At 32.7% G+C, this 14058-nt stretch overlaps 1 protein-coding gene across 5 annotated transcripts in view; it reads left to right on the plus strand.

Annotated features, from left to right (window-relative positions):
* SOS1 (SOS Ras/Rac guanine nucleotide exchange factor 1) overlaps positions 1 to 14058 on the plus strand; it is a 147066-nt gene that overhangs the window by 70112 nt on the left and 62896 nt on the right. For 3 of the 5 annotated variants that reach the window (XM_022574017.3, XM_022574019.3, XM_089923259.1), the window contains 4 exons: positions 5289 to 5420; positions 7448 to 7612; positions 10459 to 10668; positions 13162 to 13305. In XM_022574017.3, coding sequence (XP_022429725.1) covers positions 5289 to 5420; positions 7448 to 7612; positions 10459 to 10668; positions 13162 to 13305 — 651 coding nt within the window. The remainder of the gene's footprint in view (positions 1 to 5288; positions 5421 to 7447; positions 7613 to 10458; positions 10669 to 13161; positions 13306 to 14058) is intronic. The other 2 variants (XM_089923258.1, XM_089923260.1) reach the window with 2 other exon arrangements.

Below are 14058 nucleotides of genomic sequence, written 5' to 3' on the forward strand. Positions count from 1 at the left end.
CCTGTGTGTCCTGTATTTAAGCAACTTTAATTTCTTAGGACACTGATAGATTTTTCCTCTCATTTAACTCAGGCTTTCTTGGACTCTTTTTTTTTTAAATATATATATATATGTATATATTTATATAATATATATATATATACTCCTTCAGATTCTTTTCCCTTATAGGTTATTGCATAATACTGAGTATAGTTCCCTGTGCTATACAGTAGATCCTTGTTGGTTATCTATTTTTTTTTAACATCTTTATTAGAGTATAAGTGCTTTACAGTGGTGTGTTAGTTTCTGCTTTATAACAAAGTGAATCAGCTATATATATATACATATATCCCCATATCTCTTCCCTCTTGCATCTTGGTTATCTGTTTTATACACAGTAGTTTGTATGTTTATCCTGGCCTATTAATTTATCCCCACTCCCACCTCCTTTCCCCTTTGGTAACCATAAGTTTGTTTTCTGTGGCTGTGAGTCTCTTTCTGTTTTGGAAATAAGTTCATTTATGTCTTTTTTTCTTTCTTTTAGATCCCACATATAAGCGATATCATATAATTGTAATTGTCTTTCTCACTTAGTAGGATAATCTCTAGGTCCATCCATATTGCTGCAAATGGAATAATTTCATTCTTTTTTATGGCTGAGTAATATTCCATTGTATATATATATCACATCTTCTTTATCCATTCATTTGTTGATGGACAATTAGGTTGATTCCATGTCTTGGCTATTGTAAATAGTGCTGCAGTGAACATTGGGGTGCATGTATCTTTTTGAATTAAGGTTTTCTCTGGATATATCCCCAGGAGAGAGATTGCAGGATCATGTGGTAGCTCTATTTTTAGTTTTTTGAGGAACTTCCATACTGTTCTCCATAGTGGCTGCACCAATTTACATTCCCACCAACAGTGTAGGAAGGTTCCTTTTTTCCATACCTTCTTCAGCATTTATTATTTGTAGACTTTTTGATGATGGCCATTCTAACCGGTGTGAGGTGGTACCTCATTGTAGTTTTGATTTGCATTTCTCTAATAATTAGCGATGTTGAGTGTCTTTTCATGTGCCTTTTGCTCATCTGTATGTCTTCTTTGGAATAATGTCTATTTAGGTCTTCTGCCCTTTTTTTGATTGGGTTGTTTGTTTTTTTGATATTGAGCTGTATGAGCTGTTTGTATATTTTGTAAATTAATCCCTTGAGAGTCTCATCATTTGCAAATGTTTTCTCTCCCATTCTATACATTGTCTTTTCATTTTGTTTATGGTTTCCTTTGCTGTACAAAAGCTTTTTAAGTTTTATTAGTCCCATTTGTTTATTTTTGTTTTCATTTCCATTACTCTAGGAGGGGGATCCAAAGAGAGATTGCTGCGATTTATGTCAGAGAGTGTCTTGTCTATGTTTTCCTCTAGGAGTTTTATAGTATCCAATCTTAAATTTAGGTCTTTAATCCATTTTGAGTTTATTTTTGTGTATGGTATTAGAAAGCGTTCTAGTTTTATTCTTTTACATGTAGCTGTCCAGTTTTCCCAGCGCCACTTATTGAAGAGACTGTTGTTTCTCCATTGTATATTTCTGCCTCCTTTGTCATAGATTAATTGACTATAGGTAAGTGGGTTTATTTCTGGGCTGTCTTCTTCCATTGATCTATATTTCTGTTTTTGTGTGTGTACCATACTGTTGTGATGACTGTAGCTTTGTAGTGTAGTCTGAAGTCAGGGAGCCTGATTCCTCCAGATTTGTTTTTCTTAAGATTGCTTTGGCTATTCAGGGTGTTTTGTGTTTCCATACAAATTTTAAAAAAATCTTGTTATAGTGCTTTGAAAAATGCCATTGGTAATTTGATAGGGATTGCATTGAATGCTGTAGATTGCCTTGGGTAGTATGGTCATTTTGACAGTATTGATTCATCCAGCCCAAGAACACAGTATATCTTTCCATCTGTTTGTGTCTTCTTTGATTTCTTTCATCAGTGTCTTATAATTTTTGAAGTACAGGTCTTTTGCCTCCTTAGGTAGGTTTATTCCTAGGTATTTTATTCTTTTTGATGTGATGGTAAATGGAATTGTTTCCTTAATTTCTCTTTCTGATCTTTCATTGTTAGTGTATAGAAATGCAACAGATTTCTGCATATTAATTTTGCATCCTGCAACTTTCCTGAATTCATTGGTGAGCTCTAGTTGTTTTCTGTTAGTGTCTTTAGGATTTTCTATGTAGAGCGTGATGTCATCTGCAAACAGTGACAGTTTTAGTTCTTTTATTCCAATTTGGATCCCTTTTATTTCTCTTTCCTTTTATCTTAGACTTTTTTCCCTGTGAGCTGAATCCTTAAATTTTAAACGTTTGCTTTTCCTTTCCCATTCATTTTTTCTTTAACTTTCTTTTCCTTCACATCCTAAAGAATCTTTGTAATTTCTAATAAGTTTGCCATTCACATTTTGATTTCCCAAGTGATTTCACAATATTTTCTACCTTTCTAGACAGAAAAAAAAAATTCTTCTACACATTCTAAGCCTTTATTACTATTAATAGCACTTCAAAAGTACCTCCAGGTCTGAATATTTACACTGAAGTGCATGTGTAGGAATTTTTATAGATCCTAGAATGTTTCTATTGGAATTGATCATCAAGATTATCTATTTAGACACCTTTATTATGTAAAGGAAAAGACAAGGTTCTGCTAATAAGAGACAGAGCTGAATTGCAAACCTAGCTCTCTATCTTTTATTTTTCCCAAAGCCACTAAATATCAATCAAGGTGGAATTTCTCAATTTAAAACAAAACTATTAATCTTGAAAGTGGCATCTTGAAAGAGTATCTTGAAAGAGTAATAGACTTTATTTAATTCATGAATCTTTCATTGATCATTTCTCCTTGGGCTTCTTTACCTTAAATTATATAAGATAATTGTAAAAATAAATTTTATTTTGCTCTAAAATTGTAATTAAATTTGCCACTACAAGATACAAAGTATTTCTTTCAGTCTGGCCTTTCCACATTCAAGGCATCTATTTTGACCCTATTAATCTTTCCCATGACCTTTGGTATTACCTCATAAATATACAGTCCAGTAATACACTAATAAGTAAGTTTAAAATGTTTTCTTCATCATTATAATTTTCCCTTTCTTGCCTTCTCTTTTAGCATTCCTGACTTTCCTTCCCCTTCTTTCTCAAAACAATAGATAAACTCGGAATTAGGTTGATAAAATTGAGATGGGCAAGGATTGCTGTTCTGTTTTCTTTCTCTTCTACCTCAACCCCTGCCTACAGTTTGCCTTGTAATTCTACTGATGATTTTTCTTCAAAGATGTATGTTAAATGTATTTAGAATTATTAGATTGAGTTCAGCTTCTGTTCTATTCTGCTGCTTTCTATCACCACTACACAGCAGTGCTTTTTAGATTCTAGGTCATCACCCCTTATGCCCAACTAACATTTTTATAAATGAATAGGAAAAATCAGTACATTGCCTATAGTAAAAGAAGGTTTTGTTTTATGAAACTTTGTTCCAGTGTACTATGTATGTGATATATAAGGATGTAATGTAAAATGTATTAAGATTTCTTACTGTGCATTGAGGTCCCCCCCACCAAAAAAATGTTAGCCATAGGGCTATACTATTATAAGGTCTGTAATCATGGTTATACCTATTTATTCAGTTAACCACGGGTTAAACCCATCAGTATGAAATTTTTAATTGGGAATCATGGTAAAGTTAGTCCTAAATCTCTTGTCATTTTTGGATTATCAAGTCTATAGTATTGACTTGGAAAAAAGGAAAAGAATTCTTGTTTTGGACATTCTTTTCCACCCTTTTCCTCCTTCCTTTATTAGTCCTTTTTCACCTGCCGAGCTCCCCCAGTATTTTGGACCTTTGTATTGCCTTTATTATATGAGGGTATAGCATCCTAGCAAATAGCTTTTCAACTAGACATTTGAAAATGTCTGTAAACTCCATTTTTAACTACAATAATTTCTGTGATTAGATTTAAAATGATCACTTCTTTTTTTTTTTTTTTTTTTTTTTTTTGTGGTACGCGGGCCTGTCACTGCTGTGGCCTCTCCCGTTGCGGAGCACAGGCTCCGGACGCGCAGGCCCAGCAGCCATGGCCCACGGCCCAGCCGCTCTGCGGCATGTGGGATCCTCCTGGACCGGGGCACGAACCCGTGTCCCCTGCATTGGCAGACGGACTCCCAACCACTGCGCCACCAGGGAAGCCCTAAAATGATCACTTCTTATATTTAGAAGCTGACTTATCCTTGAACATAGATGAAGAGAAAATTTCTTAAATTTGAATGGGTTAAACTATTTTCAGTTTATAAATTTGTTATTAACATGTCCTGGAATCAATGTTTCCTTTCCCTCCACAGAATATCACATAGCAATCTCTTTTTCATTTTCCATCTTAGTAGCAATTGACAAAACTTTTAATTTACACTTACAATCAGGAGTGATGTTAAACAGCTTTTATATATTACTAACTAAATACGGAGCAATTTAAAATACATGTTAAAATTGTGTAATAGCGACCTCTACTGGTTTTAATTATGGTATACTGAAAGTGGATTTTAAAAACTTCAGAGCATGAAAGTAGTACCTTTTGTTTGAAGTGAATTATATTAGTTTATTAAAGTCGGGAAATTCAGCTTTTACACGAGTTCTTTCACTTTCAATGGAAATTCTAACTGGATAACTGCTGGATTAAAATGAAATATCTTGATAAAAATTAATAACCTGTGGAAGATTCAAACTCTAATGATAAGCTACAGTGTATTAAAGTTGCTGTTACTAATGTAAACCCTTGATTTCCATGATTTATAAATAGTTTTGAAGTCAATTACCTTTGCATGATGGATAAAGGAAAAAATTCTTAGAAGTTTCAAGTAGAAAATGCTATTTTAGTTTGTAATTGGTGTTGAAATAAAGGACAAATGAGAACTGGATTTAGATATTTTCTTTTTAAGCTTAGGTCTTGTTCCTTGAAATTTTATATAAGTAATGTTTTAAATAGCATCTACTCATTCTTGCCATTAGCTTTACCACAGTGAAGTTGAAATTCAGAATGTGATTTTTCCCCTACTTAATAGAAGGAACATTTAGTCTCTTTATTGCGTAATTAAGAAACTAGTACATTGGCAGTTATGGTTTTCTCTTAGCTTAGGTATGTTTGTAGTATAAATTATACTACATGTGAAAGCCTGCTTTTGGTATTCTTTGACTTTAAAAGTAAATTGTAAGTGAAGAGCACTATTTAATATATTTGTTGCTTAGTTGTTATTTTCCTGTTTTCCAAGGAACGTGTTCAAAAAAGTTTCCCTCATCCAATTGATAAGTGGGCAATAGCTGATGCCCAGTCGGCTATTGAAAAGAGGAAGCGAAGAAACCCTTTATCTCTCCCAGTAGAAAAAATTCATCCTTTGTTAAAGGTAAAGCTGAAATACTGCCTTCTTGCCTTTTAAAAGCAAAATAAAACCCATGATTTTCAAACACAAAGAGTATGTTTTACGGATAATAGAGTCAACTGAAGAGTGACATTCTCTCGTTTTAATTTTTCCAGGAATTTATGTCATGGGGAGGGATGATATAATAGGAAACTATAAGTTGGACAACATGACTTAAAGTAATTTCATACTAACAGTAATAATCAAGCAAATTGAAAGCACTAAGAAAAGTTATAATTGTGGATTTTGTTCATCTCAGATGTTAATAGAACCTCAAAGAGAACTTGTAAAACTCCTTTTTTTGTTGGCTAGACCTAAGTGTCCCTATAAATCCTTCACATAGTTAGATGTGTAGGGACCTCTGTGAGACTGCCATAGGGCTATGTGTAATCTCTGAACAAAAATTCCATAAAGATCACCTATACTATTTAGTCCTATTTGTCATTTATATTAGTCAGTCAGTTGAGTCTCTCCAGAACTAATAGAAAAAATAACTGCTGGGAACTCTAATAATGTGATTTCTTTTTTATTTAATACAATGAACAAACTATTGATTAACTCTCACATCAAAAATATAGGTATGATAATAATTAAAACCTTAATAATACTTCTCTGATATCAATAATTTTATGTGTACTATAATACAAGTAAAATGCTAATGCTTGCATACGTTATCTGTAGGTTTTATTATTCAACAGAGTTAATTATTATCATCCCCACTTTGTAGATGAGATAACTGAGGCAGAAGGTGATTAAGCAACTTTTAGTTCACAGGACTCTAAGTGAATAGCATTAGGAAATCCACGTCAGTTTGATCTTGTACAAGATTTAAGGCTGAACACTTGGGTGATTAAGACTATCAAAAGGTTACGTTTTGTCCTTTGTTGTTTGAATAGAAATATCTACCTATATCTTACTAACTGGTCTAAGGAAGTAAGTTCAAGTTATAGAAAATTACTAAGCTGTTAGTCATTGCACTTCTTTATAATTCTCTTTTCATGATTTTTATAGCCATACTTTGAATTATATTCTAAGAGAATTAACAAATTAAGGTGTGTGCATGCTGTATTAATGATTCTAAATGTTGCATTTTAGGGTCTAATTGTGGGTATCATTTCAATTTATTAATATATCCATATCACTATAAACAGTTAATAGTTTTTACATATTCTTAAAGGTAAATGCAGCCTGTTCCCAACTTAGAAGTAAACTTCTTTTTTTTTTAAGTATAGTTGATCTACAATGTTATATTAGTTTTAGGTGAACAACATAGTGATTCAATATTTTTATAGATTATACTCCATTTAAAGTTGTTATAAAATATATAAGTAAACTTATTATTTTGAAGTTTTTTTTTCTTAATTGGATTGTTTAGAAAATAGAATTTATTTTCCTATAGGAATTGGTCAGCCCCACAAAAGCCCATACTCTCTTTGAAGTCTAATAATAGGACTATTTAATGTGCCCTTAATAACCACTGTTGTTCAGCAAGACATAGCATGAATTTTTTTCCATAGAAACAGCCCAGATACCAGGAATGAATGTACCACTAGGGTTTTTAGGAAGCCCAGGTTCCTTTGGAAAGAAGGATAGAGGTATAAGGATGGTAGATATTCCCAGATACCAATAATATATTAACTCTTGTTCTGCATAAAGGAAAAAACCCTCATTTGTCATTGTTAATTCCAGGTATTCTGAATTAGGTAACAATGAGCATTTTTCCCCTCCCCCAAACTTGGGCTTCCCTTCCTAGTTTAGGGATTATCTATTTACTTATCTGTACTTCTTAAGTATTTTACATGATCATAGGTAATTTTGCCTTACCTTTTCTTAGTTTACATTTTCAAATAGCAATATGTATATTATTCATAGATGAACTACTTAAAATTAAATGCTGTTGATAATCACACGCCTCAGTGAAAGTTAAGCTAAACTGTATACACTTTTTAAAAACTCATTGTGTCAAATTTGTAGTAAATAATTTTAAACATGCTTTTCTTTTAATTTTTCAGGAGGTCCTAGGTTATAAAATTGACCACCAGGTTTCTGTTTACATAGTAGCAGTATTAGAATACATTTCTGCAGACATTTTAAAGCTGGTGGGGAATTATGTGCGAAATATACGGCATTATGAAATTACAAAACAAGATATTAAAGTGGCAATGTGTGCTGATAAGGTAGGATACTGATCTATATGTTTTGTTCTTAAATTTTTATTCATGACTTACTGAGTGCTAACATACTACTTAGACAGAATAAAATTGTATATTGTTTGTTAGGGCATACTTTTAGTAATCTAATGGCAAGAACTCCAGATATCACTTTATGTAAATAAAGTATTATATATATAGTATTTAAATGTGTTTAAGTATGTCATGTAGCTTTTCTTTTATGTGTTGCTGCATGTAGGGTTAATAACAGTAATAATCTCTTATTAGTGAATTTCTTAAATTTTTATTTGCATTGGAAGACTTAGAAGATTATGGATTTACTTGAAAAGAATATTCAAAAATGTAAAAATACTGGGTTGGCCAGAAGGTTCATTCGTAAGATGGCTCTCTAATAGCGCTTAGTTGTCTTTAACTTCATTTGAAACAGTTTTGTTAGATTGTATTGTGACAGCTGTCATTTCAGTATGCATTTAAAAAAGACTTATCAAAATTGGTGAATTTTTGTGTAGCCATTTTAATATTGAAGATGTAAGAAAAAAAGCAACATTTTTGGCATATCATGCTGTATTATTTCAAGAAAGGTAAAAATGCAACTGAAACACAAAAAAAGATTTGTGCAGTGTATGGAGAAGGTGCTGTGACTGATCAAACGTGTCAAAAGTGGTTTGGGATATTTCGAGCTAGAGATTTCTCTCTGGATGATGCTCCACGGTCAGGTAGACCATTTGAAGTTGATAGCGAGCATATGGAGACATTAAATGAGAACAGTCAATGTTATACCACGCGGGAGATAGCCGACATACTCAAAATATCCAAATCAAGCATTGAAAATCATTTGCACCAGCTTGGTTATGTTAATCGCTTTGATGTTTGGGTTCCACATAAGTTAAGTGAAAAAAATCCTTCTTGACCGTATTTCCACCTGCAATTCTCTGCTGAAACGTAATTAAAACATTCCATTTTTAAAACAAATTGTGACGGGCGATGAAAAGTGGATACTGTACAACAGTGTGGAACGGAAGAGATCATGGGGCAAGTGGGACAAGATCCCACCAACCACACCAAAGGCCGGTCTTCATCCAGAGAAGGTGATGTTGTGTATATGGTGGGATTGGAAGGGAGTCCTCTATTATGAGCTCTTCCGGAATACCAAACGATTAATTCCAATAAGTACTGCTCCCAACTAGACCAACTGAAAGCAGCACTCGATGAAAAGCATCCAGAATTAGTCAACAGAAAATGCATACTCTTCCATCAGAATACCGCAAGACCGCATGTTTCTTTGATGACCAGGCAAAAACTGTTACAGCTTGGCTGGGAAGTTCTGATTCATCCGCCATATTCACCAGACATTGCTCCTTCGAATTTCCATTTATTTCAGTATTTACAAAATTCTCTTAATGGAAAAAATTTCAATTCCCTGGATGACTGTAAAAGACACCTGGAACAGTTCTCTGCTCAAAAAGCTAAAAAGTTTTGGGAAGGTGGAATTATGAAGTTGCCTGAAAAATGGCAGAAGGTAGTGGAACAAAATGGGTGAATACGTTGTTCAATAAATTTCTTGGTGAAAATGTATCTTTTATTTTTACTTAAAAACGAAGGAACTTTTTGGCCAACCCAAAACTAAACTCTTGAGAGTTTAATTTCATTGCCTAGCTTGCTTTCTTTTTTTTTTTTCCTAGCTTTCTTTAGATACTACTTGTATGATTTTACTATGATTATGTTAAGAGCAAACATTTATTGAAAGTTAAGCATATATGCGATTTATCTCATTTAGTCCTTATGATATCCCTCTAAGGTAGATGCTCTTATCTACATTTTATGAAAGGGAAACTGAAGTTCAGAGAGATAAAGAAATTGGTCTAGAATTTTCTGAGAAGTTTCAAAGCCTAGACGTGAACTCCAGATCTGAGTCTAAGTCATTGCGCTGTACTGCCTCAGTAATTTTATTTTATAAAAATGAGTTTTCAGAAAAGAAAATATTTTCTGATGAAGCGTCTCACTCCCTTTTTTCCAACTATTATTGATTCGGAATATTCTTTCTGATTGCTGAATCCACTTAAATATATTTTAGTATATTTGTTCTTTCAGAATGTAAAAATCACCTCATCTGAAGGATTTCAAATGTTTTTATTTTTTAATGAATGAGTATTTGATTTTAAAATGGTTATTTTTCAATGAATATAAAATATTTGATACTTTTAAGTGAATTGATAAAATATTTTTGAGTATGTAGTATGTGCTCACACAGAGAAGAGATGCAAGAGAAATATAGAACGAGACTGTAGATTTGATGAAAGGGTACTTATATTTGTGAAACAAGCAGAAAGTAATACAAGATAAAATATTTTATTATGTTATAGGGATAATGATGTCGAAGTTCACAGGAGGGAAAAGATAAGGTTTAGCAAGAGTAGTAATAGTAGACTTCTTGGAAGAAAACAGGACTTATTTTGATCAATCACCAACAAACGTAGGAATTATTCAAATATGAATTATGTGAGGCCCTGGAATGAAGTGGTGATGTCAAGGTTATGAAACAGAGGAAACTAAGAGAGAAATCCAAGACAAGGTTTGGAAACAAATTAGAAGTAATACACGGTTAACAAGACAGACAGACAGACAGATACTTGTATTGACAGAGAACTTGAAAGAGGCAGTTTGTGATACCTGATGCAGAATTTTTGTCTTAGAGAAGCTGTGGAGGGGGAAATGACATTATATCCGAGAAGAGGTAATTGTGTGTCTGCTTATTATCATTTAAGAACTGTATTCAAATAATAGCTTAGGGTGCTTCACTTCAAGTTGAACTACAGATTCATATTTTATTATACTTTTTTCTATCTCTGTAGGTATTGATGGATATGTTTCATCAAGATGTAGAAGATATAAATATATTATCTTTAACTGATGAAGAGCCTTCCACCTCAGGAGAGCAAACTTATTATGATTTGGTAAAAGCATTTATGGCAGAAATTCGACAATACATAAGGGAACTTAATTTAATTATAAAAGTTTTTAGAGAGCCCTTTGTCTCCAATTCAAAATTGTTTTCAGCTAATGTAAGTATCATTAAATAAATGTATATCATTGCATGTGTTGTTAATTTTACATGACCACTCAAATCTGAATTTGTATAGTTCATGATTGCTAATTGGTCCACTTTTTTAAAGTAGTGGGATTTAATTCATCATGACTGTGATCAAAAATAAACTTTTTGATAAATTGAACATCAGAAGTTAAAAGACAAAATCTAAACTAGACTGATTGTGTAAGTACAAATGAATTCACAGACTCTTCATGTACTCCAAAGAATAAAACCTCTTGTTTAGGTGGAAGATTTCTATGTTTAATTTGACTCATTTGCATCATTGAACCAACACTTCATCAGGGCTGCCTATATTTTTGATGCCATACTTGGCAATGGGGATTCAAAGATGAATAAAAAACAGTTCTTCTGTCAAGTTTAGTCCAGTCAAGACAGAAATGTAAACTTTAAATTAAATTGCAATACAATGTGGTAATTACCATAAACAGAAGTATGACAACAGTATTTTGGGGAGCACAAAGGAAGGTGCCAATAACTGAAAATTAGAGAAGGGACTGCTGATCTTATAGTAGTAATTAGACCAACCTTATTGGGTCCTGGAGAAATGCTAAATGGGAACAGTTGAGATTGTCTAAGGGAGTTGCATTCTAGTAATTTCTAGAACTGTAGCTACAGAGTCACAGGTGACTGATGGAGAAGTGGTGCTCACAACAGAGGCTGAGACTGGTATTCACTCACTGTTATGGCAATGAGCAGACATTAAAAAATAAAGGAGTAGATTTTGAGTTGCACAAATCTGTAAATATAGTAAAAAAACATTGAATTGTTCACTTTAGGATGAATTGCATGGTATGTAAATTATATTTTAATAAAGTTGTTTAAAAACAAAGTGGTAAAGAATAGGCAAAGATTTCTTAGGACACAAAAATCAAGAACCATAATATTAAAAATTAATGAATTAGACTTCATTAAAATGAAAAAAACTTTTGCTCTTTGAAAAGCATTGTCAGAAAAATTAAAATGTAAGCCACAGGTTGTAGGAACCTGTTTGAATTACATATATCTAACAAAGGGTTTGTATTCAGAATATATAAAGAACTTTTGCAGTTCTCAATAATAAGAAAAACAGCCTGATATTTTAGGTGGGCAAAAAATTTGAACACTTTATAAAAGAAGGTATGCCAATGACCAAAAAGCACATCAAAAGATGCTCAACATTAATAGTCATAAGGAAAATGCAAATTAAGACCATAATGAGGCACTACTACACACTCATTAGAAAAGCTAAAATTAAAAAGACTGACAATACTGAATGTTGAAAAGAATGTGGAGCAACTGCTTTTGGGAATGTAAAATTCCCACATTGCTTCTGAGAATGTAATCTGGTATAAATATTTAGGAAAAGAATTTGGTAATTTCATATAATATTAACCATAAGCTAGCCATACAACCTGGCAATTCCACTACAAAATCACAGTTGGGTAAAACATCCATTCAAAGTTCAAAATAGACCAGTGGATTTTAATGTGCAAAATTTATATAGTTTCAGATTCTACGTTGCAACTAACCTTTAAGAAGCTACCATTTATTGACTTGTATAATATCATAAAAAGATATTCACTCCATATATATGAAATTTCCAGAATAGGCAAATCCATAGAGATAGAAAGTGGATTAGTAGTTGCCAGAGACTGGGGATGGGTGTGTCGGGGAAGAATGGAGAGGGCTACTACTGGATACAGCCTTTCTTTTTGAGGTGATGAAGATGTTCTAGAATTTGATGGTAGTGACGATTGAACAGGCTGTGAATATGTGAAAGTACACTTTAAAAGGGTGGATTTTATGGTACGTGACATAGTGAAGAAACTATGCAGAAAAAGAAAAGGGCATCCACAGTTATTTGAATAGACTCCTCCCTTTTCCAACTACGTGTCTTTGTAAAGCTAGATTTTCTTCATATGCTTTAACCAAAGCAACATATCACAACAGATTGAATGCAGAAATATACATGAAAAGCCAGCTATCTTCTATTAAACTAGGTGTTAGAGATTTGCAAAAATGTAAAACAGTGCCATTCTCCTCACTAAGATTTTTAGTTGTTCTAGAAAAATATAGTTACTTTTCATAAAAGAACTCTTTATTGTTATTTTTAAATGAATTAAATGTTTTATAATTTTCTTGGTTTTAATTTCTAATGTAGTAAATGTTGATAGTAAATAATTTCTAATATAGTAAGCAAAAGCCCTTTGGAGTTTTCAGTAATTTTTAAGAATGTGAAGGAGTCCTGAGGACAAAAAGTTTGAGAACCAGTGACCTAGAGAAATGTGTTTTGCAAACTGTACTTCATTGCCAAAGGAATTCTTTGTCTTTTACTTATATTTGTAAGTTGTTAAAATTTCTCACTGTATCTGCCATGTTAAATTTCATGATTATAAAATGACTTATTGGCTCAAAATTTGTTTTATTATACCACCTAACTGAATTCATGTGTTTTTCATCCCAACAGGATGTAGAAAATATATTTAGTCGTATAGTGGATATACATGAACTTAGTGTAAAGTTACTGGGCCATATAGAAGATACTGTAGAAATGACAGATGAAGGCAGTCCCCATCCATTAGTAGGAAGTTGCTTTGAAGACTTAGCAGAGGTAAGTAATTATACACCAAAAAAGTCTGCATCTAGAAGGCCCGACATTTGAATTAAAATTGGAATCTGAATTCTTGTTTCCAGCTAACATATACATTAACTGCTGACTACTCAACTATATTGCCTCTTCCTCAAAGGGTCATTGTCAACATTTGTTTCCATTATCTCACGAAACTTAGAAAAAGTAGTTTCTCATCATTATAAAAAACAGATCCCACAGCTGACACTTAATTGGCTATCTTATCAATGAAGAGGCCACAGAACTTGGACCTGAGGTCAAACTACTTGTGTTCCAGTCTAAAATCTGCTACTTAGTAGTTGTATGTGTCCGTGGGCAATTTACTTCACATCTCTAAACCTCTCTATCTATATTTGTAAAAGAAAGATAATAATAGGACTCAGGATTTTTTGAAAGTTAAATAAAATAACTTTCCTGAAATATTTAGCTAACCAGCTTCATACAGCTACTTAATATATGGTAACTGTGCATAATTATTTAGAATAAGAGGGATGAAGTGAATAGGGAAATCAAGTCCAGGACCTAGATGATTTAGATATCATAGGGGGAGAAAAATGGTAACCTTCTCCTTGATATGTCAAGGGCTAAAATACTGAGTTAGCCCTTATAAGTTAGCATTGATAGTCATTCTGAAATTTCTAGCTCTTTGTGCTCATTCTGAAATCAACTATATCTTTTGGGTTTTTTTTGTTTTTTTTGTTTTTTTTTTGCGGTACGCGGGCCTCTCACTGTTGT

This window comes from Delphinapterus leucas, chromosome 13 (genome assembly GCF_059928025.1).
Source record: "Delphinapterus leucas isolate spDelLeu-1000000601 "Yukka" chromosome 13, BTC_Dleu_Yukka2, whole genome shotgun sequence".
NCBI classification, from domain to species: Eukaryota; Metazoa; Chordata; class Mammalia; order Artiodactyla; family Monodontidae; genus Delphinapterus; species Delphinapterus leucas.